This window comes from Plecotus auritus (genome assembly GCF_963455305.1).
Source record: "Plecotus auritus genome assembly, chromosome: 7".
Classification (NCBI taxonomy): Eukaryota; Metazoa; Chordata; class Mammalia; order Chiroptera; family Vespertilionidae; genus Plecotus; species Plecotus auritus.
In genome coordinates, this window is record NC_137774.1 from 134952051 (window position 1) to 134978791 (window position 26741).

Consider the following 26741-nt stretch of genomic DNA (forward strand, 5'->3'; position numbering starts at 1 on the left):
TCCTGAGGTGTGTATGTTGCAGCAGGAATTCGATATGATAGGGAGAAAACCTAAATATTTCCAGAAACTTGCAAAACAAACAAACAAAAAAACCCAAAGCAAGATCTAAGGTTGCTGCTGTAGGGCCAAGGACATGCCATTGTTTTTCCAGCTCCGAGACTGGATGACATCAGGCAAATGTCTCAGCAAGAACGGGACGGTTCCCAGCAGGGGTGGGAGGCGAGCTTACGCTTGTGAAACCACCGCGAGGATCACCGTGTGCTCCGCGAGATTTGTGGCCCGGATCGACCTGCAACAGAAGGTGCCAAGTCAGACCAGGTGACCTCGGCTGTGCTACATTAAACCCATGTGAAACCACTTCACACTGAAAACGGCACATCAGATCTTCCCCTGAAGAACAACTCTGCTGTACACCAGGCACTAGCACAGGATTGAACGTTAACTGCAACTGAAACACTCTAACAAAGCACCACGTGAATGCAAGATGTTCATAAGGGAAACTGGAGGGTAGGGGGTAGATAGGAACTGTAGGAACAGTCTGGACCCTGCACAATTTTCCTGTAAACCTGAAACTTCTTTAATAAACAGTCCACTAAACTAAAAAAACAAAAAACAGAAAAAGTCCACGTGAAAGACAACAAAGAAAGATGTCCTTGTGGATCAAGACAATCTCTTTGTGTTATTAAAAAAAAAAGAATTTTTTAACTCCCAGGCAATTATCCAATAGGTCAGATCTGCCAATTTTCCACTTCAAAAATCGTCAAATCCCACTTAAATTCCATGTTTTCTGACTGAAATTCTACTCTGCAAAAAAAAAAAACACAAAAAAACTGGCAGTCCTACAATTCTCTGGTTATCAGTTTGTACTTGGGGAGGTAATTGGGTTGGATCTTTTTTCTTTTAAAATAGTAGTTAGTTCAGAAAAATGAAAGTACTTGCTGACAGCTGGATATACAAATGCAGACTAAAATGTATTAAATGATACACAGACCCACCCCAATTTCCCAGTTGCACTGTTGTTTGTCCTCTGATACTTTAAACGACTGGGGCTGAGAAATGTTGTAATATGGCAACTGTCACCACCTCTGTATTGTTAGTTTATTCCCTTGGAATTTAACGAGATTAAGACATGTAAGGATGTAGACTTTAGAGGTCGGTGAGTCTTCTTAGAAAATGTGTTTTGAATGGTACAGCTCAGATTCTGTATTATTCTGGTCAGGGGTCATGAAATGGGTCAACTTTTTTTTTTTTAAATCCTCACCCAAGGATATATTTTCCATTGATTTTTTAGAGAGAGAGAGAGAGAGAGAGAGAGAGAGAGGTATCAACGTGAGAGAGACACATCAATTGGGTGCCGGGATGGAACCTACAACCTGCGTACATGCCCTTGACCAGAAATTGAACCCGAGACCCTTCAGTCCGAGGGCCAACACTTTAACCACTGAGCCAAACTGACCAGGGCTGGGTGAGCTTTTAATAAAGTGCCACCTACTCAAATCTTGGTATAAAAATGAATGCTTGTTCTGACCCATCTCCTTGCTCTGGCCTCTGGTTGTTTTAATATGGCTCAAAGGAGAGCCACCATCTCCCAGAACAGAAGCATCAGGGCTGCTCCCAAATAATTTGTGAAACAACATGTATTAGTTTTCTTTCTAGCTCCTGGGATTTCAGGTCCTCTCCATGTTAACATGTTTGCACTACTGCTCTCCCGGGGAGAGCCAGCTCATACTGCTTGATCCTCTTCAGCTCCAGAATTTCCTAACCTTTCTCAAAAATGTACCTTCCCCGTTTCCTATTCCTTGAGGCCTCCCTCTGTGGGTAGAAGGCTTGAGAAAATGACAGCTGCTGTCTTCCTGGGAAGTGCAGGCTCCCCTGCTGAATAAATAGTTGAATGGCAAATGCCTTTGCAGACAGTGCCTGACCTCCCTGTGAGTCACTAATAGCCTCCAATGTGAGCACAGGCGACTGCCCAGGCAGCACACAGGACAGTCCTGGTGAAGAGAAGCTACCGTATTTTCTACCTAGTAGCCTACTGAATTCTCAGCAGAAGTACCAGTTAACACCTAATGAAAAAAACGCAGAGTTTCAGAGGTGAGCTCTAATCTCAGAAAACACCGAGCATTTCTCACCTTCCTTCAGCTCTTCCTCCCCAATGAGGCGTCAAGAGTACCTTCTGGGCTACATTCAAAGGGGTGGGCCATAGGCAAGAGGCTCAAACTCTGCTATGAACATAATTGGACTGGAGCACACACTCGCTTAGCTTCTTTGAGACTGGCTTCATCTTGGGGTTGCTTCCTGCTGCTTCCCTCTTCCCTCTCAGTCCTCCAGAGGAACTGGTGTGGTCAGAGGCACCTGGACCTCTTCCTGGTTGAGAGGACTAAGGGGGAGCCTGGGGACCAACAGGGCAGGGGTCCAAGGAAGTGTGTTAAGCTAAGATCCAGTCTAGCTCAAAAGCCAGGGATCCTGGACCACAGATGACAATAGAGTGCACGTTTGCTGGGAGCATGTCCCAGCTCATCCTAGGGAACACGTCCTGGCAGTCAGGCAGTCAGGAATCGGGGCACCCTCAAGGTGACCAGTGACAGTGGTAAGCACACCAGCAGGCATGCACCCGGCTCCTGCACTGCACAGACCCCCATTGCTTTTCTGTGCTGCCAGGACAGACGTACACTTATTAGGAAACAGAACTCGATTCCCTTATATTCCAGGAAGATTGTAATGCTGTTCTGCTAAAATGAGTCTTTGCCTGAATTAAAAGAATTCTTCCTATTAATTCCTTCTTTTTACACCTGAAGCTCATCTTAAATCAATCTATGTATGCACAAAGGACTGTAGTATCTATCACAAAATCAGTCAAGACAAGGGAAAGAAGACAAACGTAATTATCAAGGACCCAATTCTATCCTGAAAATCATTTAAAAAGGAGAAATGTTCCTAATCACTAAAAATATCTTCCAAATATTTTATGATACATTTTATTTATGAATATACATAATAAGTAGGCAAATATTCCTACGCAGGAAGATAAAATTACTTGAGACCAATAAGACATTTTAAAATAGGTTCCTTAAGAAAAATGCTTTGGGAAACGGAAAACTGTCAAAGACTAGCAAAGCGAAGCCTGTGATGAGAAGCTTCCCCTCGTTTCTCGTCAGGGTACCCAAGGCTCTAAGAAGCCATGCCCCTACCTTTCACGCCATTTACTATTTTCAAGAAAATTCCAGCTCCATATGTAACTGGAGTCCACCCTGGCCTAGCATTTAATTAGTGACCTCTTCCTGTTTCGCTTCAAAGCATTCCACTTCTGCTAAAGGGATCGGTTCATCCAGCGCGAACTCTGAGGGCTGCGTTTATTTATGATCAGGCATGCGTTTCCTCCCCAGAGCAAGCGTTTCTGTAAACAAGTGGGGGTGTGGGTCCCTGGAAGATTTTCTCCAGCTGCAAAGTGGCTGCCTTCGCCCTGTGGCTGCTGTCGGATCCACCCATCTGTGTCAGGCAGGGGAAAATGTATATTTCACACATTTCTGATGCTCATTTTGGTGCAGAATATTTAAGATTAAAATATCTGGTTTACATCCAAACCATATCTGTATAATAAGAACTGTGTGAATTTTAATGTATTTGTGTGTGTGTGTGTGTGAGAGAGAGAGCGAGAGAGAGAAACATGAGCAAAAACTCGGGGAGGGGGGGCAGAAATCCTGCAGTTTTCAGTAGCACCCAGCTCACACCTCTAAATACATCGGAACTCAAATGCAAAAAAATAGAAAAGGTGAGATAAATCTATAGGCGGAGCTACAGCTTTCATCACAGAAAGCTGAATAAACTGCTTAGGAACACCAACACGTATTTTAGAAACCTATGGGATGGAACTAAAGACACCTACAAATGAACTCATTTCAGGCTGAGTGGACATCTACTAAGCATATGAGATTAAGGAAGGTACCTGCACACAGCCTCTGCACTGAAGTTCCGAGCCTGTCTGTGATCGATCACAATAATTTCATGATGTTTATCCAGAAAGCATTCAAGGGCTGACTCTGGAGTCCGGGCGATGTTGCATCTGAAACCGGCTCTGTCACAGGCCCACCAGAATCCATCACTCTGACTGTCCTCCTTGGCAAAGATCAGCAAAACCTGGAACACACAGATAGGAGCACCTTAACAGCAGTCATCATCCTTAGAGACGGCATTAAAAACAGGCCTCTGGAGCGAAGCTGCCTGGGTTCGAACCCCAGCTCCTCCAACAGCTTCCAGTGTGTCTTTGAACAAGCATTTCCTCTCTGGGGCCCACAGTTTCTCCTCTGTCGGGTGTGAGAGCAGCCGTGTCACGCAGCCTGTTGTGAGACTTGAATGAGCACGGAATAGGTGCTCAGTCACGCTGCTGGTGGTTATTTACTTTTAATTTCCCAAGAGGCTTTGTTTTTAAACAGATAAGGTGGTGAAATGATGAACAGGATACTTAGCACAGGTTAGACCCTGGCTCACATATACACCTCTTTGGCTCTGGTGCAGGTGGTGTTTGCCTCATGGTACCTGGAGGCCACCTCTCTGAACTTGGGACTTAAATCCATATAAAGATATAAGAAAGGAAAGGGACTCAAAACAACCTGGAAAACTAATTCTAACACCAACTCTTGCCGTAACATGGAATGAATAATCATGAACCGTGAAAGTTGGAGCCAAACTGGGCGCAGTCCCAACCATGAAAAGAAGGTGGCAGTACTGCACACCGCGTTCCCCTCTTCCTCCCTGGGCTCCAGGACCCAGGTTTTCTGGCCGCCAGAGACAGCCTTACCATCACCTGAACTTGTTCATTTGTTTACTTGCTTATAGTCTATCTTCTCCACTAGAATTGAACTTCGGATCAGCAAAGACCTTCCTAATCTCCTTCCCTGCTGTACCCCCGTGCCTGCAATGGGCTGGCACTTAGTACTAGCTGCTCAGTAAATATTTGATGCGTGAAAGGATAACTACTTGTAGGGGTTTCTGCAAAATGCAAGAGGTATTTACTATTAGTAGGAACAAGACTACATCACAGCAACAGGTCCAATTAAAAAAACCACATGTAGTGCCATTTGCCAACCACCCCCAAGGACAGATGAAGTTAAGAGACTAAATCTCATTTTGGTACAACAGCATAAAACTGATGAATGTTCTATTGAGAGACTCTCCTAAGACCTAAATGCCCAGCCTTTAAAAGCCCTCAAAACGAAGGTCATGCCCTGGCCAGTGTAGTTCAGTTGGTTGGGCATAGTCCCATGCACCAAAAGGTTGCTGGTTTGATTCCTGGTCAGGGCACATGCCCAGGTTGAGGTTCGACCCCTGGTAGGGGGCATGCAGGAGGCAGCTGATTAAGGTTCTGCTCTCACATCTGTTTATCTTTCTTTCTCCCTACCCGCCCCCCGCCGCCTCTAAAAATCAATAAATAAGAGATTTTTTTTATTAATAAATAAAAAAAAAGAGAGATCCTAGTGTGTGCTCTTGCTCCCCTAGAACACGCCCACCCCTTCTCCTCCCTCTCTTCTTCCCCACAGCCATGCATCTCCTAAACTCTAAGGGACCCCACCAGACTTGCAACCAGGGCAGCAATGGGCAGCAGCAGTTCGTCCAGGATAACTTCCAGACCTTTCCCCAAGATCCCCTTTTCTCTGACTTCTTAGCGAGCCAAAGCTGCCCATACTAGGCTCATTTCCCCACCTAGTCCCTCTCTTGTTATCCTAGTCTCTTCCTTGTTTCACTGACCCCAGCTTTAATAAACATCCTCTAAAATACAAAAAAGAAAAGAAAAACATAATAACCTCATGACATGGCCCGTATTATTCCTCAGTATCCACTTCTGGCTTAAACAATGAGAAACAGAAGGGTAGTTTCTTAACTGGAAGACTCTTCCTTTAAGGCAATAGCCAATATCATTCTTCATGATGAAATACTGAATATGTTTCATTTAATATCAGAAGGAGAAATACTGTCCTACCATTACAACTATATCTTAAGAATGTTTTGTTAACTGAAAATTGGCAATATATAAAACACAGAAACAATAATATAATAAATCTCCTGTACCCACCACCCAGCTTCAGCAACAACCAGCTCCTGGCCAGTCTGGTTGCATCTCTACCCCTACCCACTTTCCCAACTCTTGTTTTACTTTGCACATCTCGCACATCATATCATTTCATCCATATGCACCTGTTGAAGATAAAGGCTCTTTTCAAAAACAAAAAAGAGAGAACTCATGAACATGGATAACAGTGTGGTGATTGCAGGGGGTGGGTGGAGGTGGAAGAGGGGATAAACAGTGATGGAAAAAATATAATTAAAAATTTAAAAACCCATAATACCAGCTCATACCTAAACCTCTCCAATAATTCCTTACCATCATGAAATACCTGACTGTATCATCAATGTCATTAGTTTTACACTGAATCACTTCCTGTTTTCTGAAAGCCATGTTCCAGAAAAATAATACTTTCCAGCATGATTTTGACATTTCCTTCTTAGCATGTGGCTTGAAGCCACACTTATTAAGGGCCCACTCTGGGCAAGGGTCAGTCCCTCCTCAGTCCCGGGTGCTCCTAAAAACCTTCGGCCACAGAGCTACTTCTAGGAAGAAGTGGGAGGTGACTCTTCCAAGAGAAGTGAAGGGCACAGCCTTGTGGATTTTGATAGCGAAAGGAAATCCTTCACATACAATCATTCCCGAGGGAGCTGCAGTGAACAAAACCGGGCAGAATAAACTGCTTCGTGCAAAAAGGCAATAGCCCTTTACTTATGGAGCTGTGCTATTAACATGGGAAACTCGATATGCAGACCCTAAAACTCAGAAACGGTGACAAAACTTCTTGTCTCTCAGTGGTCTGGCTGATTTATGGATTGCTAAGTAAGAGACCCAGTACTTTCTGCTTCCTTTATACCACTGTGCCTCAGTATTTGACTAATCTAATAAGAACACAACTGCCTTCCCATGTTGGGCATCATTACAGGTATTAACTTCACATGTCTTATGTGTTCTTAAAAAACTGGACAGTTCCACTTTCAGAACAATAATGTCATCATTCAGCTAATATTTCCTGAGTGCCTACTCTGTGTCAGACACTGTTTTTAATTGCTTAGAGTATGCCCACAAATGAAATACAGACCCCTTTCAGTGTAGTGGTGGAGGGACAAGCAATAAACAATAGGCACAGTAAGTAAGCAAATGGTATGGATTATTGAAAGTGATGAGCGCTGTGTAAAATCTGTGGAGCAGGGTGTGCTTGTTGGTGGCAATGCAGGCTGATGCAGCCACTGTGGAGAACAGTATGGAGTTTCCTCAAAAAACTGAAAATGGAACTCCCATTTGACCCAGTGACCCCACTTCTAGGACTATATCCCAAGAAACCAGAAACAACAATTAGGAAGGATATATGTACCCCTATGTTCATAGCAGCACAATTCACCATAGCTAAGATTTGGAAACAGCCTAAGTGCCCATCAGCAGATGAGTGGATTAGAAAACCGTGGTACATCTACACAATGGAATACTACCCTGCTATAAAAAAGAAGGAATTCTTAACATTTGCAACAGCATGGATGGAACTGGAGAGCATTATGCTAAGCGAAATAAGCCAGTCAGAGAAAGATAAGTATCACATGATCTCACTCATTTATGGAATATAATGAACAACATAAACTGATGAAAACAGATCCAGAGTCAGAGAAGCATCGATCAGACCATCAAACCTCAGAGGGAAGGTAGGGGAGGGTGGGGGTAAGAGGGAGAGATCAACCAAAGGACTTGTATGCATGCATATAAGCCTAACCAATGGACACAGACACCAGGGGGGTGAGGTCATGAGGGGGGCGGGCAATGGGGCAATAAGGACACATATGTAATACCTTAATCAATAAAGAAAAAAAAATTTTTAAAAAGTGGCTTGTTGCTGGCAGGATTAGTAGGTGGTTAGGGCAGGTTTCACTAAGAAAGCAACAAGCAAATGCCTGAAGGAAATAGAAAAGTAAACCAAGTTGATGTCCGAAGGAAAGCATTCCAAGCTGAGGGAACAGTTCCATGGGCCCAACAGTGGGAAGCACGCCTGCTGTGCTCAGGGAACTGCAGGGAAGCCAGCGCGACAGAGGGGCGGATGCGAGGCTGGGAGGGTGGGAAAGAGTCACGTTCACAGCCCAGGGCTAGAGTCTGGTAAGGCCTTATGGGTCATTTTAGGAACTTAATCTGGATTTCACATGGAAACTTACAAGACTGATTGAAAGTGGGGAGCTGTATTTTTCATGCCTTGTTGTTCTCTGTATTTCTGATGCTTTGACGTCTGAGCCTGGCTGACCCTGGCCGGCTAGGAATGCACTTTCCATGCGCAAACCCATCAGAGCCCATACCCACCACCTCTTTTACCGCGTCTACCACTCTGCACCACTATGACTCCAGGGCCAGGGACCAGACAGCCAGGGGCCACCCATAGGCCCCAGACAGCCCTGAAATGACTCAAACTAGCCAAACCTGCTTACCCTGCTTCACCATTCCTTCCCACAGAAACCACAATAAAGGCTCTTGCCTACATTTCCCCCTTGCTCTCTCCCTCTCCTGACCAACCCTGCCTCTTCCCTCTGTGGTCCTGCTTGCTGTGGTGTGGCCCCTCCTCCTGGCAACTGTGACTTTTCAATAATTCAACTCCTAAGCAAAATGAAAGTCTTTTCTATGCCTTACTGAATTACAAACTCCTAAGTTCAGATCAGCTCCCAACATTTTATCCTCTGTATTTCTAATGTTATAAAATATCCCGAGCTCCTTTAATGAATGTGCACTTTTTTGCTGGCATCACTTCCTGTGACATTTCATCCTTTTGGTCACCACCATTTTCTTTATTTCAGTAAACTCACTTTGACTAACTTCCTCTAGTGAGCTGTCTAGAATCTCTCAAAGGCAGCAGTATCAACATGCCCACACTGGGCTATTTCTCCTCTAACCCTATTTACATTCAATTCAAAAATTCACTTCTGCCAGGGTCACTTTTCATTTCTTTGCTGCACTTTCATGTTTGTTGGCTAATTCCCTCTTTCAACGATCTACTTCTGTGCAATGCCATGGGTATGGTCATGGAGACATGGTGGCAACACTGCACATCTGCTGTCTGTGCTTGAACTGAGTTAGCAGCTGGGCAGCGACCAATCACAGAGATGCTGAAGAAAGTGATGTGATTGGTCACTGATCACGCTGCACATCTGTTATTTACAGGTCTGTGGGGACAGAAGAGCTAGCAGCAAAGTCCCTACTTATGCAATTATTTCCGGTTACAATACCCATGTCCCACAATTTGAAGCATGCTATTGGGGGTCTGGTGTTATTAAATTAAACTCTGAAACATGTGCACATTGGAACTGTACAAAGCAAGTGCTACCTAACCCTTCTTGAAACCATCTTCCAGCCCAAGCTGGAATGATAAAGTAAGGGCAAGGCCAAGAGCATGCAGGGAAGGGCTCTGGTGTGAGAGGCTGCAGACTGCAGGAGACCTGGGGGCTCCCAGGGGCAATAACAGGAACAGGAGCCATGACTCTCAGGAGTTCTCTGACAGGAAGGGACTCCTGGGGTGCTCCATGAACCCTGATGCAACAGATGAGGACAGTGACTTCCCAAAGCAAAGCTGGACCCATGTGCCCCAGCTCCCTCCTCAGCAAGGTTTTCACGGCGCCCCCTGATGTTCTCTCTGGTTTTGCTAGAAATCCTTGTACCATCCCTTTGACAAGTTTAAGCAAGGTGCTGAAAAATATTGTTTTGAGGATAGCAGTAATCTATCTTTGATAGCTAAGTTAGAATGAAACTTCCCTCTGGTGAAGGCTAATTAGAAAAAGGGTAGAGACAAAACTAACTTTCCCTTAACCTAAAGATGACGATATAAGTGCTCACTATTATCAGTGTCCTTTAAATAAAGGTGTGTCTCCAAATGGATCACAAATATCAACTATTAAAGATCCAATTTTCAGAATATTTGGTTGGGCTTTAAGCAAAACTGGGTAACAAGGAGTTTCTAGAATAGACCACATGCATAGATCATGTACGTTGTATCTACATAATACTAAAGAATTGATCAATTTGACCAGCTAAGGGGTTCAATTCAGTGGAGGGCTAAAAATGTCTTGGAAGCTTTCCTTCAGTGTCCCTAGGAAAGTGATGCCAATAACAGGTAAAGGTTGAGAATTTTCGAAGGGCCAGCCATTATACTTAAAGTGCTTTAAATGTCTTATGCAATAACGCTTTCACACATTCTTTGGAAGCAGGCATTATCTCCATTTTACAGATATGGAAACAGAGGCTTGAAATGGTTAAGAGATTCGCCCACAGCCACACAGCTAGCAAGATTTGAACAGAGGTCGGCCTGACCCCAGAGCTGGGTAACCATTATGTTAAGTAACCTCCTCTCTGACAGTTTTATTTTTACCCCCTAAAATATGGGACCCAAACTCTGTGGCTCCACCAGACTGGCTGGTTTAGGTAGAGGACACATGGTAGCAGCAGTGAGGACAGACAGGAGGGGAAACAATGACCCCAGCAAGTCACTGAGCCAGAGTGTCTCCATCCCTCTGTCACTTCACTCAATATGTGAAGAACAGACCCGCATGAGGCCACATGATCTCTGACATATAAAATCTCCACTATATAACAGTTCATAAAAACCCATGTCCATGCAGATGGAAAAATGAGATTTAAAGGGACGTGCTGCCTTGCTAGGAAAAAGATTAGGTCACAGCTGCGAGGCTCCATTTCCGCGTGCAGTTGGAAAGGCCAGCGTGAGGGGAGGAGGACAGCACTCTAAGCAGAAACACATCGATTCTACATCCTGGGGAAGTAACTGTGCTTCCAGCATTGATGAAGAAAAGGCCACTAGATTTTCAGATATTATCATGTTGATGTGAATCTAGTGCCTCATAATATTTCCCCTATTTTTTTTTATCTTCTTTCCAAGACTGGAAAATATGACTTGTACTGTGAGTCACAGCCACTCACCAGGAGAGACATACTCTACAGCCCCTACTGAGCTTCTCCCTAACACTTCCACCGCCCCCCTCCTAACAGCGCTCCGCTCCACAAACTCTCTTGGGGTGTGCAGAGCCCGGGTTACATGTCCTCATGTGGGAGCAAATTTCCCCTGGTGAATTCAGAAGCACATCCTAAAATGTTCTTATCAAACAAGTTCCTCCCAAGCCCTAAGGGCTCTGGTTGATGTAGCTAATTAACAATTTTGACATGCCAGTGAAGTAACAGAATATTTTTCTCCAAGAAAGCAAAAACAAAAACAAAAACGAAGGCACCAGAACATAGTATGATTCTTTTTTAAGATGGTTGCAATGTCAGCAGTAGGAACACACACACACACACACACACACACAAACACCACTAGATATCATTACCCCTAGAATGAGAATGTTACAAAAATCAATAAAAACTTATCTTCAGGTGAGAATTTAAAAAGAATCAGTAACAAAGGCATCAAAGCAATTTAATGGAGTAAGGAATGTATAGTCTTTTCAACAAGTAGAGCTGGAACAACTGGACATCAATATGGGAAAAGAAATGAGCCTTGACTTCCATATCACACCATATACAAAAATGAACTTGAGATAGAATAAAGATCTAAAATTAAAAGTTAAAACGTTTCTAGAAGAAAAATTATCTTCTCAACCTGGGAATAGGTAAAGATTCTTAGAACACAGAAAACAATGACCATAAAAGAAGTGCTGAATTAGACTGTGTCAAAATTAAGAATTTTGCTCTAAAGCCAAACTTATGAACATGAATAGAAAAGCCACAGATTGGAAGAAAATGGTTTCAAAATCTGATAAAGGACTTGTAATAAGAATATATAAAGAACTCCCACAACTCAATTACTTTAAAAAAGTCAACCCAATTAAAGATAGGCAGAAGATCTAACCAAACATTCACAAAAGAAGATAAAGAAATGGCTAATATCCAAACAAAAATGTTCAACCTTATTAGTGATGAAGAAATGAAAATTTAACCATAAGAGAGTATTACCCACTAAATCAGCTAAAAATTAAGAGATTGAAACATCAAATACAGCTGAGGATTTGGAGTAACCAGAACTCTCGTATTGCTTGTAGGAGTATAAAATGGTACAGCCACTTTGAGAAAAGATCTGGAAGTACTTTATCTTATAAAAGTAAGCACACCATTATTTTATTTTGGAGGTTTTAGCAAGATAATTAGGCAACTAAAATAAGATAAAGGAGGCATTCAGACTAGAAAAGAATAGATAATGACAGATTTTGTATATAGAAAATCCTAAGAAATCTACAAAAAAACTGTAAGAGCTAATAAGAGTTCAGCAAGGTTGCAGAATACAACATCAATATACAAAAAGAAAACGTACTTCTATACCATAGCAATGAACAAACCCCTTCCCCAAAATGAAATTAAGAAATACATCTATATTAATGGATTGAAAGACAAAATGTTTAACATTGTAATAACCCCAAATTGATGTACAGATTTACAGCAATCACTATAAAAATTCCAACTGGTCCCCTCCACCCCAAAATTAACAAACTGATCCTTAAATTCATATGAAGATGCAAAGGACAAAGCCAACACAATCTTGTAAAGTAAGGAGAAAGTTGGGGGACTCACATTTCAAAGCTCTAGTAACAAAGACAGTGTCCAGAAATGAACACTCATAATTATGGTCAGTTGAATTTTGACAAAGGTGCCAAGACAATTCAATAGGAAAAGAATATTATACCATAGAAGCTGCTGGGACAACTAGATATCCACATGCAAAAGAATAAAGCCCTACCTCACACCAAATACAAAAACTAACTCCAAATGAACCATTGAGCTAAAACTATAAAACTCTTAGAAAAAACAAAGGAGTAAATCGGCGACCTCAGATTAGAACATCTATTCTTATATATGACAGCAAAACAATGTTAAATAAAAATTCCAGAATGATGTGTACAGCCTGTTAGCTTTCAAATAAAGCAAAAAATTTCAAAACAAAATATTATGAATGAATGCATACATGTGTAGAATATATATACAAATACCTATCATAATCAACCTCCAAATAGAGGTTACTCTTAGGGAGGCAAAAGGATAAATAAGGGCTTAAACAGTGTCTGTAGTCCCTTGTTTCTGAAAATTTTTCAGACAAATAGGGTACACTGTTAGTATTTGAAAGAAGTGCATATGGGTATATACATGTAAACTTTATGAATATTTGAAATACTTTACAATTTGACAAATTACATCTTTAAAAAAAATAAAAAGAGACTTCCTTATCATGAGCATTCATTGCCAATAAGCACAAGGCAAAAAATGTAAATAAATTAAATGAACAGATCTAGAAAACTATACTAATCCCAAGAAATATTCTGGAAGTTGTTTTGGGAATAAATACTGTTATTAGATCCCTTGTCATTGCCTTTATTCAAAATGGACTATAAAGTGCGTGCACACAGAATGATTACTGGAATTTTCCACTTGTTTGTATTCTATACAGACAATTGTGGGCTTATGTTTATTTTAGTAAATATCTCTCTCTCTCTCTCTCTCTCTCTCTCTCTCTCTCTCTCTCTCTGCTCCTAATTTTGTTCTCTCTCTCTCTGCTCCTAAGTTTGTTTTCATCAAAATTTCCCAAGCTTAAATCTCTTCCTTTTGTGTGTTTTTTCCCTTTCCCAAGATTTGCATTTCCTTTTCCAAGCAATGGTAAAACATTGTTTTCTTTTCCATTTGCTCATAAATCAAACAATACATTTCCTTGGTTGGTTTTTCACTTTCATTTATATGCTGCTTGATGTGTTTATATCTCTGCTGCATCTTCACTTGTCCCAAGTGCAGGACAAGCTTCCTGGTGCTAACAAGCTACAGTGTTAGTGAGGAGGAGGTCCACTTATTTAGACCTACCAGGACGATGTACGCAGAGGGGGGTTTGGCAATTATCTAAAAGGATCCCTGAAGGCTCTGTGGGGAGCTGGAGGGGCTGGAGGGAGGGCACACTTGCTGTTCCCTCGGTGTTAGAGCCCAGAAGGCTGCCTGGCTCTAGTCACATGGGACAAGAAAGGGGAGCCTTTTGTCATTTTCTCTTCCCAGCCAACAACAACAGTTACCTTTTACTGAGCACCTTCCGTGGCCAGGCAGTCTTCTAGGTTGCTATTCCATTTAAGTCATAATTCCCTACGGGAGAGGCATTATCTCCACTTTCCCCACAGGGCCCTGGGTAGAGAAATGGAGCAATATATGCAAGGTCCCCCAGCTGGCTAAAGGCAGAGGCAGGATTCACACCCAGCGGTGGCTCAGGGCAGAGCCCCGCCCTTCAGCATGCACACCCCTTCCCTTTCCAGCTGCAGCAGGATTGGGGCAGACTAATTTTGTGGTGGAAGAGTTGTTCTCCTTCATAGTCCATCATGCAACTATATTTAGACTCAAAATAGGGCAATGTTTAAGTCTGCAAAAAAAAAAAAATTGATTTCTCTAGTATGACTTTAATAAAAGCAAGCAAGACCCATATACACACACTGTGTATTATGTACAGGCATGTATGTAGGGGCAAGGATGGCTATCTACCATAGTACCAGAAGGGCCGCTCAGACGCTGTTCATGTAACCATGTGCTCTGGGAACAAAGCCCCTACTGCGTAATGGAGGCGTACCTGGATAGGATCCTGCGTCAGTCTCATGGGCCCAATGCGTACCTCCGCAGAAGACACCTGCTAAATAAAGGACAGCACATGAGATGTCTCACGTCTGAAACGACAAGAAATGACAAGTTCTCCCTTACACGGGATAGTACATATGCCACTTTGCAGATGCTAAACAGATTCATCTTATTGATCTGGAGACAGTTTTTAAGACACCATGTCCACACAATCCTGGTTTTGTAAAAGGATATATATCTTTATATGCACTAGTAATGTCTGGGAGGTTATATCCCCAAATGCTAAATGGTGGGATTTTGGGTTATTTTTACTTTAAATGCATGGATTTTTACCACAAGCATGTACTGGTTTATGGGAGGAAACACCTGAATTCAATAACTACTTACAGGGCACCATGCAAAGCTGTTATTCTGAAAATTCAAAAGACTAAAAATTTCTCTCAAGTGTGGAAGCTAAAGCATTTCTATAGCTTAAGAGGTGTTCCAATATTTAGATCTTACTTTTCTTATCTTCATGCTTTAGTATGAGGAATAACAGCTTACTCTTGCCCGAGCTTACTAGGAATAGATTACTCATGTCAACTGTATCTCCTCAAAGAAACGCCCCGGGCCCTAGCTGGTTTGGCTCAGTGGTTAGAGCATTGGGCTGGGGACTGGCAGGTCCCGGGTTCAATTCCAGCCAAGGGCACATGCTTGGATTGCGGGCTCAATCCCCAGTAGGGGGCGTGCAGGAGGCAGCCAATCAGTGATACTCTCATCATTGATGTTTCTGTCTCTCTCTCTCTCCCTCTCCGTTCCTCTCTGAAATCAATAAAAAATATATATATTTTAAAAAAGAAATGCCCCGCCATGACCACACGTCCCCACGGCTCAGGCACGAGCTAAGTGGCTCACTGGACAATGCTGTCTGACTGCCTTTGGCTGCAAGTGCAAAGCCCATGCGTGCATTTCTAATCACTGTACCTGGACTTCTAAAAATGACTTGTCGTTAAACAATTGCATTGAAGGTCTTGGCCTCCCCTCCATGGATCCAGTCTTGTTTTTCTCTAAGAGGCTGCAGTCACTATTTGGAAGCTTATCCGCACTCAACACACTGTGGTGGCCCCTGTCAGTCTGATGGGACAACTTCAGCAATTCACAGGACCACAGACAGCGCAATGCCCCAAGGATGAGAGGAGGCTTTAATAGTTGAAACACAAACAGGAAAACCTACACTATGTACTTCTGAAAACTAAAAATTGTACCTTTCTCCTTTCTTTCCCTTTCCCCATGCTTAACTCCTGAAGGCATGAATTTCCTCCAAAACATCACCACCAGCTGCTGACATTCTTTTCATTGTATAAGGGTGATTCCCCTCCCACCACCGGCATCATCTGTGCAGAAAAGACACTGGGGACTTCGGCCTCTCAACAAACTGCCAGCAGAAAACTCTGAGCTCCCTGATGACACTCATCCAAGACTCCTGGCCTCTGTCATGGGTTCTCAGGAGGGCAAAGCTTCGCTCCCCTGCTCTGCTTGGCGAGGCGCTTCCAGACAGTGGGTCCTTCCAGCAGGCCTGGTGCAACTAAAGCCAGCTCGGGGCCTCGAGGCCCTAAACCCCTTGACCAGTGAGAAGTTCCTGCTGTCTCCGGGTAAAAGTGTCACACTCAAGTTGAGCGCATCACTCTGAACGCTCCGTTTCTCTAAGCCAGTGGTCGGCAAACCGCAGCTCGTGAGCCACATGTGGCTCGCGAGCCGCGGTTTGCCGCTCTGTTGACTATGAGTTTGCCGACCGCTGCTCTAAGCAAAGCAATGTCCTGCAAGGTGTCTGTGCCAATACCAGCACCCAGTGTACATGGACAGCCCAGGAGTAATTCCACGACAGAGGCCATCACCAGGCCTCCTGCGTCACTGGGACGCTGGCCCCACCCAGCTCCACTCTAAAAGCAGATTTTATTGTAAAAACAGACACGCTCTCTTGAAAGCAGCACAACTGCCAGAGTTTTATTAAACTGAAAAGTTAATGATTAAGAAGGGAAGCCAATCTGGTGCAGCAAGGTAGATTTGATTGATAATCTGGGATACCTTTTCTCTCTGTGATCTCTCTCGAGTTCACTTCCATCCCCCACACAGAAGCCCTGATCCAACAAGACCACCTGTTACAGGTTTCTCCAGAAAAATGCTCACAAAGGGGTCATCCAGGGGCAGAAAATAAACACATGATATAAGAAATCAATGAAAGCTTTAAAGGAATAGAGTAAAAAGTGAGTCTCTTTGGAAGGCTGAGACTGGGAGAAAGGCAACGACTGTCGAAAAAATAATTATAATTCACACCTAACCAGTGCAGTGCTGTATACTTCGTCAGAAACCAATATGTGCATGAATACACCCGCCATTTTAAACACCTCAGGACTGTGTGACCCCTCCCCCAACCCCCTTCTGTCCCAGCAGTGTGCTAGGCACTGTTACCCGAGTAATCTCAGTGGGAGACGGGCAATGGCCACTGCGTGACAGCATGGAGTTTGAAAGGCAGCACTCAGTCTAGAACAGTGGTCGGCAAACTCATTAGTCAACAGAGCCAAATATCAACAGTACAATGATTGAAATTTCTTTTGAGAGCCAAATTTTTTAAACTTAAACTTCTTCTAACGCCACTTCTTCAAAATAGACTCGCCCAAGCGTGGTATTTTGTGGAAGAGCCACACTCAAGGGGCCAAAGAGCCGCATGTGGCTTGCGAGCCGCCGTTTGCCGACCACGGGTCTAGAAGATACTGTTCTCCTACCAAAAGACAGGAAAGACCCACTTTCTCCACAGCCAGGATTTTAACCTCTGCCTGACCCAGCTCAGCAGGAAGCTGCCCCCTGACCTCTCTCAGACCCCCACCCCTCCCATCTCTACTCATCTCCTTCCTCCCAGCCCACTCACACCTCCACTGCCAGCTCGGGGACCTCCGTTCACCGGCTTCCCTAGTCCTGACCCACACTTGGCTTCCTTTTTCCCTCCTCCCAGTCATCTGACCTTGGCTTCCGTGCCCAAGGGAGGGCAACGCCCCCACAGAACCCAGAACCACTCCTCACTGGCTCTGAGGGCTGGAGGAAAGTCTGCAGCAGGTATATTCACAGGCAGCAGTTGGCAGAGGTCTGTTCCTGACACAGGCGTCTTACTGCCTGCATTTCACCAATTTGTAAGGGCCAATTATGAACAGAAACAGGAGGCCATTTACTGATGTCTGTGTAGCCGGCCAAGATTCGCTACTTCAAAGAGTGAACTTTGAGCAACTGCAGATGCACACATCCTCAATTAGTATATTAGCTCCGATTCCAGGAAGTTACCAAGTCTGCCAAGGACACAGAAGCAAGGCGGTGGGGTCATAGGTAACACAATTCCAGACCCTGAGAGGAGGATGGGACGATAGTATGGAAAGGCAAGCTTCCTAGCCACTCCAACCACATGGCTTTTCCCAGCAGCCTAAGGAGGAAGGACTGCTGACCGACAGTGCAGTGTTGCCTGTCCAACAATCATAGTGTATCAAGTATTTGTGTGTACATGGTGACATACACACAATCATATATACATGTAGCAGGGCCACCAACTCACATTCAGATGAACTGGCTCTTTAAGGGAAATAAATAGTCCTATTTTGTAGCATTTGCTAATTCTATGGTGTAAATACTTTCACCTTACCCAGTCACAAGCTGACCACATAGGTCCCTGGATATGCAATTAGGAATATATCTTTTCATTCAGAAGATCTATGAGTGGCAAACTCATTCAGTCTTTGTTGATCTGCAAATGTCTATCACTGGCTTTTATTGGATAGTTTAGCAAGATTCAGAATTCTGGTTGATACGCATTTTCCCTCAGAAGTTGAGAGAAAGGAGATAATACTTCTGGCTTTGAAGGTGGGGAGATCAAGGAAGGCTTTGTGCAGACAAGTAGGTCATGAAGAAGAGGAAGATACAGAGACAGGGCTGGGAGAGGAAATTTCAGGCTTATGGAAAACACTAGAGGCTCAGTGCATGAAATTCGCGTACAGTAGGGTCCCCAGCGGCTGGCAGGGGCCTCCCTTCCCAGGCTACCATCTGTCAGCCAGGGCCTTCCTTTGTTCCACACTGCCCCCTGGTGGTCAGTGCACGTCATAGTGAGTGACTGAACTCCCAGTCAATCGAACTACTGAGGAGGCACTTTGCATATTAAGCATACACACACACACACACACACACACACACACACACACACACACACACACTAGTAGCCCATCACACAATATCGCGCACAGTGTGGCTTCCATGGGAGGTGGAAGAGAGCTGCCAGCGCCCACAGGAGCTGGGAGGGAGCCGAGCTGCTTCCGCGGGAGCCGGGAGGGACACACACTGCTTCTGCGGGAGGCAGGCCTGCCGTCTCCTCTCCAGGCCTGTGCTCGGCCGCGGAGGCTGCAGGCTGGCCCCACTCTCCCTGTCCATGTCCACTCCGGCTCTGGGGGGCCAGCCCAAGCCGGGCGCGGCAGCTCGCCGGCCCCCATCTCTGTCTCCGTCTCTGCTCCAGGTCTCTGCACACACAACCTCCTCCTGTCTGCTTGTGACCCATTACAGAGTCCTGGCCTAATTTGCATATTCCCCCCCCCTCTCTCTCTATACACACACACACACACACACACACACACACACACACACACATATACATATACTAGAGGCCTGGTGCATGAAATTTGTGCACGGGGGTGTGTGTCCCTCAGCCCAGCCTGCACCCTCTCCAATCTGGGACCCCTCAAGGGATGTCCGACTGCCCGTTTAGGCCCGATCCCAGTAGGATCGGGCCTAAACGGGCAGTCGGACCTCCCTCTCACAATCCAGGACTGCTGGCTCCCAACTGCTTGCCTGCTTGCCTTCCTGATTGCCCCTAACCGCTTCTGCCTGCCAGCCTGATCACCCCCTAACCACTCCCCTGCCAGCCTGATTGATGCCTAACTGCTCCCCTGCCAGCCTGATTGCCCCTAACTGCCCTCCCCTGCAGGCCTGGTCACCCCTAACTGCCCTCCCCTGAAGGTCTGGTCACCCCTAACTGCCCTCCCCTGCAGGCCTGGGTCCCCCCCAACTGACCTTCCCTGCAGGCCCGGTCACCCCCAACTTCCCTCCTCTGCCGGCCTGGTCACCCTAACTGCCCTCCCCTGCAGGCCTGGTCCCTCCCAACTGCCCTCCCCTGCTGGCCTGATCTCCCACAACTGCCCTCCCTTGCAGACCTGGTCCCTCATCTGCCCTCCCCTGATGGCCATCTTGTCGCAGCCATCTTGTGTCCACATGGGGGCAGCTATCTTGTGTGTTGGAGTGATGGTCCATTTGCATATTACTCTTTTATTAGATAGGATAGAGGCCTGGTGCATGGGTGGGGGCCAGCTGGTTTGCCCTGAAGGGTGTCCCAGATCAGGGTGGGGGTTCCCTTGGGGCATGGGGTGGCCTGGGCGAGTGGCCTGTGGTGGTTTGCAGGCCGGCCATGCCCCCGGCTACCCAAGCGGAGGCCCTGGTATCTGGGATATAGTTATCTCCTATAATTGAAACTTTGTAGCCTTGAGTGGAGCCTAGCCTCCTGCTCGCTCGGTGGCCATAGCCATTTTTGTTGGGACTTATTTATCTTCTATAATTGAAACTTTGTAGCGGAGGCCAAGGCAGGCCAGGGCTGCAGGAGCTTGGCTTCCTCCATCACCAGGGGCAACTCAAGCCTCCTGCTCTCTCCAGCTCTGTGGCTGCTGCCATTTTTGTTGGGATTTATTTATCTTCTATAATTGAAACTCTGTAGCCTTGAATGTAGGCCTGGGCCAGCCAGGGCAGCAGGGAAGCTTGGATTCCTCCATTGCCGGGGAAACCCAAGCCTCCTGCTTGCTGCAGCTCTGTGGCTGCAGCCATCTTGGTTGGGTTAATTTGCATACTCGCTCCTGATTGGCTGGTGGGCGTGGCTTGTGGGTGTAGCAGAGTTACGGTCAATTTGCATGTTACTCTTTTATTAGATAGGATATATATATATATATATCCTAAGAGAGAGAGAGAGAGAGAGACAGACAGACTAGAGGCCTGGTGCATGAATTTGTGCACGGGTGGAGTCCAGCCGGCCTGTCCTGATCGGGGCCGATTGGGCTAGGCCGGCCAGGGGAAGGGGCATGGAGAAGACCCACTGAGCTGGAGCTAAGCATGGGCCCCAGGCTTTCCAGGGAGGGTGGCCTCAGCAAGGAAACAGAAACCACCAGAAGGCTCTGAAAACAGGCCTGAGCTCCCTTTGGCCAGGCGGACTCAGAGCTGGTGTCTCTGTGTGTACATTAGACACAGCTCAGCACTTGCCTTTGTCTGTTGGTCAAATCCATTGCATTGAAAAACTTGTTCCCCTTCTTCTCTTTGGGCCCTTAGAACAAATACAGGCCAATTGGAAGACATGGGCCCCAGTGGCAGAGCCAGGCCCCACAATCACCTGGAATTTAGGCCTAAGACAACTGGGTAGCTATCTCCACGAAACAGAACACACTGTTTTAGAGTTTTAATTCTCCCCTGCAATGTGCCCAGCTGCTCCTCTTTAGCCGGGATAGACTGAACTAAGGAACCAAAGACCTAGTTTCCTCACAGGTGGCTGCCTTCCCCCCAAGCTCGGTGTTCCCTGAGTCGGTCTATTTCTGGCGATGCCAGGTCCTGGGCTGCTGGTCGGGTGGCAGGTCCACAGGGTTTCTTTCTGCCAGTGCCAGTGTGCCAGGCAGTTGTCGCTAGAGCCAGAACTCAGAGACGGAAGGAGCTGGCCCACACCAATAGAAAACCACAGGTGGCCAGGCTGCACCCCCAGCCCACTTCTCAGTCTCACTCATGTGGATCAGTCCAAAGCCCGCTGCCCAAGACTGACGCCATGTGGGGAGGGTCGCAGTGGGGAGAGGGGTGCCCTGACCTGCCAGTCTTGGTGACGATCATCTCGGTGCCCAGCTGATTGAGCCTTCACCTCAAGCTGCATGCTCACGCTGACCACCTTTGTGTTCTTCTTTACTGGTGCCTTGGCGGTGGCCATGCAACTGGCCCCGGGGCCCTCAGGCTCAGCAGTGGCACTGGTGGTGGCCCCTGCAGCCGGCGCATCATAGCGACCGGTCATTCCGGTCATTCTGCTGTAACAGTCGCTGGGCTTTTATTATATAGACTATTGGCCCAGTGCATGAAATTTGTGCATGTGGGGGGGGGGTCCCCTCAGCCCAGACTGCACCCTCTCCAATCCAGGACCCCTCAGGAGATGTCCGACTGCTGGTCATGTCTGACTGCAGTTGGACATTCCTCTCACAATCTTGGACCTCTGGCTCCTAATTGCTCACCTGCCTGCCTGGTTGCCCCTAACTGCCACCCCTGCTGGCCTGATCGCCCCTCACTGCCTCTGTGTGCCAGCCTGGTCTCCCCTAACTGCCCGCTGCTGCTGGCCAGGTCACCCCCAACTGCCCCCTCCCTGCCGGCCTGGTCACTCCTAACTGCCCCCCTGCCAGCCTGGTCACCCCTAACTGCCCCCCCCACCAGCCTAGTCACCCCTCCCTGGCCCCCCTGCCAGCCTAATCGCCCCCAACTTCCCCCCCGCTGCTGGCCTGGTTCCCCCAAATGCACCCCCCGCCGGCCTGGTCACCCCCAACTGCCCCCCCCCCGCCAGCCTGGTTGCCTCTTACTGCCCCCCCTGCTGGCCTGGTCGCCCCCAACAACCCCCCCTGCCAGCCGGGTCACCCCTCACAGCCCTCCTGCTGGCCTGGTTGCCCCATGCAGCCTGCTATTCAGTCGTTTGGTCATCCCTCACTAACCCCGCTGCTGGCCTGGTAGCCCCACACAGCCTGCTTGTTCAGTCGTTTGGTCGTCCCTCGGGCCGGCCCTCGGTGGCTGGGCAGCCAATATCCGAGGCTTGCCTATGCCTCGGGCCAGCCCTGGGCGGCTGGGGGACTGAGGGGACTGGGTACCACTATCTTGTGGCTGTGGGCGCCGCCATCTTTGAGGGTGTGGCAGTCAATTAGCATATTCCCTCCTTATTGGCTGTTGGTGCCACCATCTTTGTGAGGGTGTGATGGTCAATTAGCATATTCCCTCTTTATTAGATAGGATAAGCAAATGCATGTAGGCAAGTATGCAAAGGTACAATGGGGAGGAAACATGATCTGTAGTGGCTGTATTAGAGACTATGAAAGTGAAGACTGGGAGAGCTGGGGCCGGTTCCTTACAGGAGACTAGAAGGAACTCTCTTTTATCCTGTAGCACCAACTGTAATGCAGGCTATTGAGCAGAAGATTAGCAGGTTTCATGATTTGGAGGAAAAGCACACATTTGGTTTACCTACGTTCTGAATAGGTAATAACAGATTTAGCAAAAACAGAGACACTGCTATGAGTGGAAACTACAGCAGTGTAAGGAAGTGGGGAAAATACATCTCAATGATCAAGAAAAAATTACCACCCCCCCCCCACACACACACACACAGCTTGGCCTCATTTCAATGGGGAGGGAACTCCAAGGTGAACACCAGCTGGTGCAGGGGAGGCAGCTGAAAAGACAGAATCTCCACTGGAGAGGAACCAGGTAGCTCAGGTTGACTAGGTCACCTGCCCCTGCACCACATTCTCTAGGGGGCAATTGCCGCAGCTCTTAGTACTTTAAACTTCAGGAATGTTTCTAAATTACCTGGGTTCGAGGAAGAAGGAGAATTAAGAAAGAAAAGTGGTAACCCAGTAAGCCCTTCCTACCCCATCTGCTCAGCATAACTTCCTCATCCTGGAGGGGCACTCATATGCCCCCTCCCCCATCTGAAGGCTGTTTGAGCCCAGCTGGGCCACCGCAGAACTGATGATGCTCTTTCCTCCTGTACTTCACAGCACCAACTTTACTGCTCCTTTAAACATCCTCTCCTTGGCAAGACTACTTTTCTTAAGGACAAAGACTCTTTTTCACAATCTTATCCCCAGCATCTAGAAGATGCTAAAAAATGCTGGTGCTCAATAAATTAATGGAATTGAATTAAACTACCTCAGATGACACAGATTTCAGGTAACAGAGTCATGACCCAGACTCCATTTTTCCTGACCCCAGGGCACTGCTCTTCCATTATGCTCCAAAATTTAGAGAATTCTGACTGTACTGCCCATCTTTCTGTGATGAATTCCTGGACTCCGTTCTGATTTTGCAAAACAGCTGATCCAGTACCTGGCAGTCCCTGCTCATGTCCTGGTAGTCAGCCTGTCCTACTGCTTACAGGGCTGCCTCCAGGACCAAGAAGGAGAAGGGAGGGTGTGCAGGTGTGTTTGGGTGCAGGGTGTCCCATAACTTCTATCTTCCAATGATAAGCTCCAAGTCCGAATCTTCTCCACTTCAATCACTTCTCCTTGGGAACCCCTTCCTCCCTACGCCTGCAGCACTGAAGGTTCACACACAGTTGTGCACACACACAAAGCTCAGGGCAAGCCTGCCTTCTTGAGAGGGAGATTCTACGGTAAAGATCACTTTTCACTCACAACAAGGATCAGCTCAGGCTCAGGAACAGGCCTTTTAAAATGCCCTTAATCAACTCTGCTTGTTGCCCTGTTAGCTCTGATTTTAAAATAATATTTAATTCTCTCAAGGTGTCTCATCCAACCTCCACTGCCAGGCCAAACTTCTTTCTTCTCTTTTCTTTCTTTTTCTTTTTTTTACTCTTCTGAGTTCTGTGTAAACAAAGATTGTATTTGATTTTTGTCTTGTTAATGGGCCCATGCCTACCTTTTGGCTTCCTGTCCGATGGGCCACAGCACTGACCATGAGGCTGGACATCCCTGACTCATCCTGATCTCCACTTCCCAGGCCACTGCCCTCAGCACATCCAGAATGCACCTCTCAGCCACGGACCCCTGTGGTCAGCTCTGCCCTCACACCAGCGTCAAGCAATCACCTTGCTTTGATTCTGGCTACTCCCTGGCACCTCCTGGCACCTCTGCTGCCCTGGACCTTCCAATGCCCAGCATGTGGGCCTGAACCTCCCCTCACCTTCCTGCTTCCAATTCTCTGATCCGCAAGTCCTATATATCTGGGGGACTTTTCAAATACATCAATGCCTATGTCCTATTTCAAACCAACAAAATCAGAATCTGTAAGGATGGGTCCAGGCATCAGTGTTTTTAAATCTCCTCAGGTGCAGCCAGGGTTGAGAACCACTAATCTATTCTTCTGAGTAGATATGTCTGTTAATATCAGACTCTATTACATATTCATTTATTCAACAAATTTCAACAGAGCAACTAAACCCACCCAGACTCAGCCATACCTGAACCCAGACACAATAGGATTTCCTCGAGATACCCCCTCCAACAACACAAGATTATCACTTAGGCAAGAGGAAGATGTAGTTCTTTACATTTGATGAGTTATTTCCCCCAAATAGTATCTGTGAATTAGAATAAAAATAAATATTTCTTTTGTAGTCTTTTTTATGCACACACACACACACACACACACACAAACCATACACACATATTGAAGATTAGTCCTAGTCATGAGATACAGTGGGTGACATAGCCTTAAACTTTGTGTTTTATGCTCTGCTGTTTAAAATAGTACATTAATTTGGCAGTATGATTTTTATCACATAAATATAAACATACAAATATCTATTCATCAAAATACAAACATAAAAGATCAATTTTACTTTAAAACTCCTATTCACCGAAAACAATCTCAAACACATAAACACTGTAAAAACAGAGAGAAGAAAGGTTAGAGCCCAAGAAATGATACCTAAAATACAGGAAACCAATAAGTGCTAGTAACCAGAACACATAACAGCTCTAAAAAGTCAATAAAAAGACAACCAAGATGAAAGTTAGGCAAAAGCCTGAAAAATAAATTCACAGAAGAGGAAATATGAGTATGAAGAAATGCTCCACCTTTAGTTACAGGAAAATAAAAAGTTTACATGACAATGAGGTACTATGTCACACCAGCCATTTTTTAAATCAACAGAGTGGTAGAATTATGAAGTCAAACCCTGTCTAGCATGGGCAAGAAGAGAAACCCACAGGGACTCATGTATTGTTGGTGGGTGTGTAAATGGGTTAAGCAATTTTGAAAAACATTTTGGAAATTTCTATTAAAGATGAAGGAGTACATATCCTGCAATCCAACTCCTATATGAGTGTTTCTCTGGGGTATGCATATAAGGAGGCATTTATAAGAATATTTGGAGCAGATTTACAACTAAAATTTGGGAACAGCCTAATCCGTAATCCATTAACATCCATCACCAGAAAAACAAATATACTGAGGAATAGCCATACAAGGAAATATTATACAATGAAAACAAATCAACTAGAGCTACCCATTCAAAATACATGAACCTCACATACATCAAATTAAAAGTTTAAAATGCATACATGCCTTAGAATATTACTTAGATAAGGTTTTAAAATATGAAGACAAATATAGTTTAGGAATATACTATAACCATACAGAGAAGTGCTTGTAAATTCCCAATTGAGGCAAGTGGCCCAGCTGTCGGGGGATATATCCAGGGAAAGGAATACCGGGCTTCAACTACTGTTCATGATCTATTTTCTTAAGCAGTGAGGAGTACATGTGCTTACTGAATTACACTTTCCAGTTTGCTGTCGATCTTAAATAGTGCAAAATGAATGTAAAATGTATTTCATTTTTTTTGAGAAGCCTATTTCCTATCTTTGGGTTAACATTAATTGAGCAGTAGCCACTACATACATATTCTACATATACTATTTTTTCCTAACAAAGTCTCTATTGGGTAAAATAAGATGCTGTATTTAAAATTCCTCAGAATACGGATTGTTTCCCTGAAACATGAGATGAAATCCTAGAAAACTGGGCTGGGACTCGGGAGACTTTGCTCAAGATAAGTAACTGTCCTGCCCCTCAGTGAGGCGGGAGGGGTTGAGGAATCACGCAATCCTCTCAGGTGACAGTCAGCAGCTCACTTCTTCACCGCGAGAGAAGTTAAAGCTTCCGAGAGGCTGGAGCTGAGATGTAAGCCCAGACCCACCTTACTGGGAAGGCCATGCTCTTATTTCTATATTCACTTGTATCTCAATTTGTTCCAGAAAGTCTTAAGATGGTGGGT

General features: G+C 45.6%; 1 protein-coding gene across 6 annotated transcripts in view; it reads right to left on the bottom strand.

Annotated features, from left to right (window-relative positions):
• Nucleotides 1-26741, bottom strand: part of PDE8B (phosphodiesterase 8B) — a 220763-nt gene that overhangs the window by 85576 nt on the left and 108446 nt on the right. For 4 of the 6 annotated variants that reach the window (XR_013961211.1, XM_080680280.1, XM_080680281.1 and 1 more), the window contains exons 2-4: nt 14658-14717; nt 3944-4134; nt 230-289 (exon numbers count right to left, since the gene is read on the bottom strand). Coding sequence is in view for 5 of the 6 variants with exons in the window: in XM_080680280.1 (XP_080536406.1) it covers nt 230-289; nt 3944-4134; nt 14658-14717 (311 nt within the window). In the remaining variant the exon portion in view is untranslated. The remainder of the gene's footprint in view (nt 1-229; nt 290-3943; nt 4135-14657; nt 14718-26741) is intronic. The other 2 variants (XM_080680279.1, XM_080680277.1) reach the window with 1 other exon arrangement.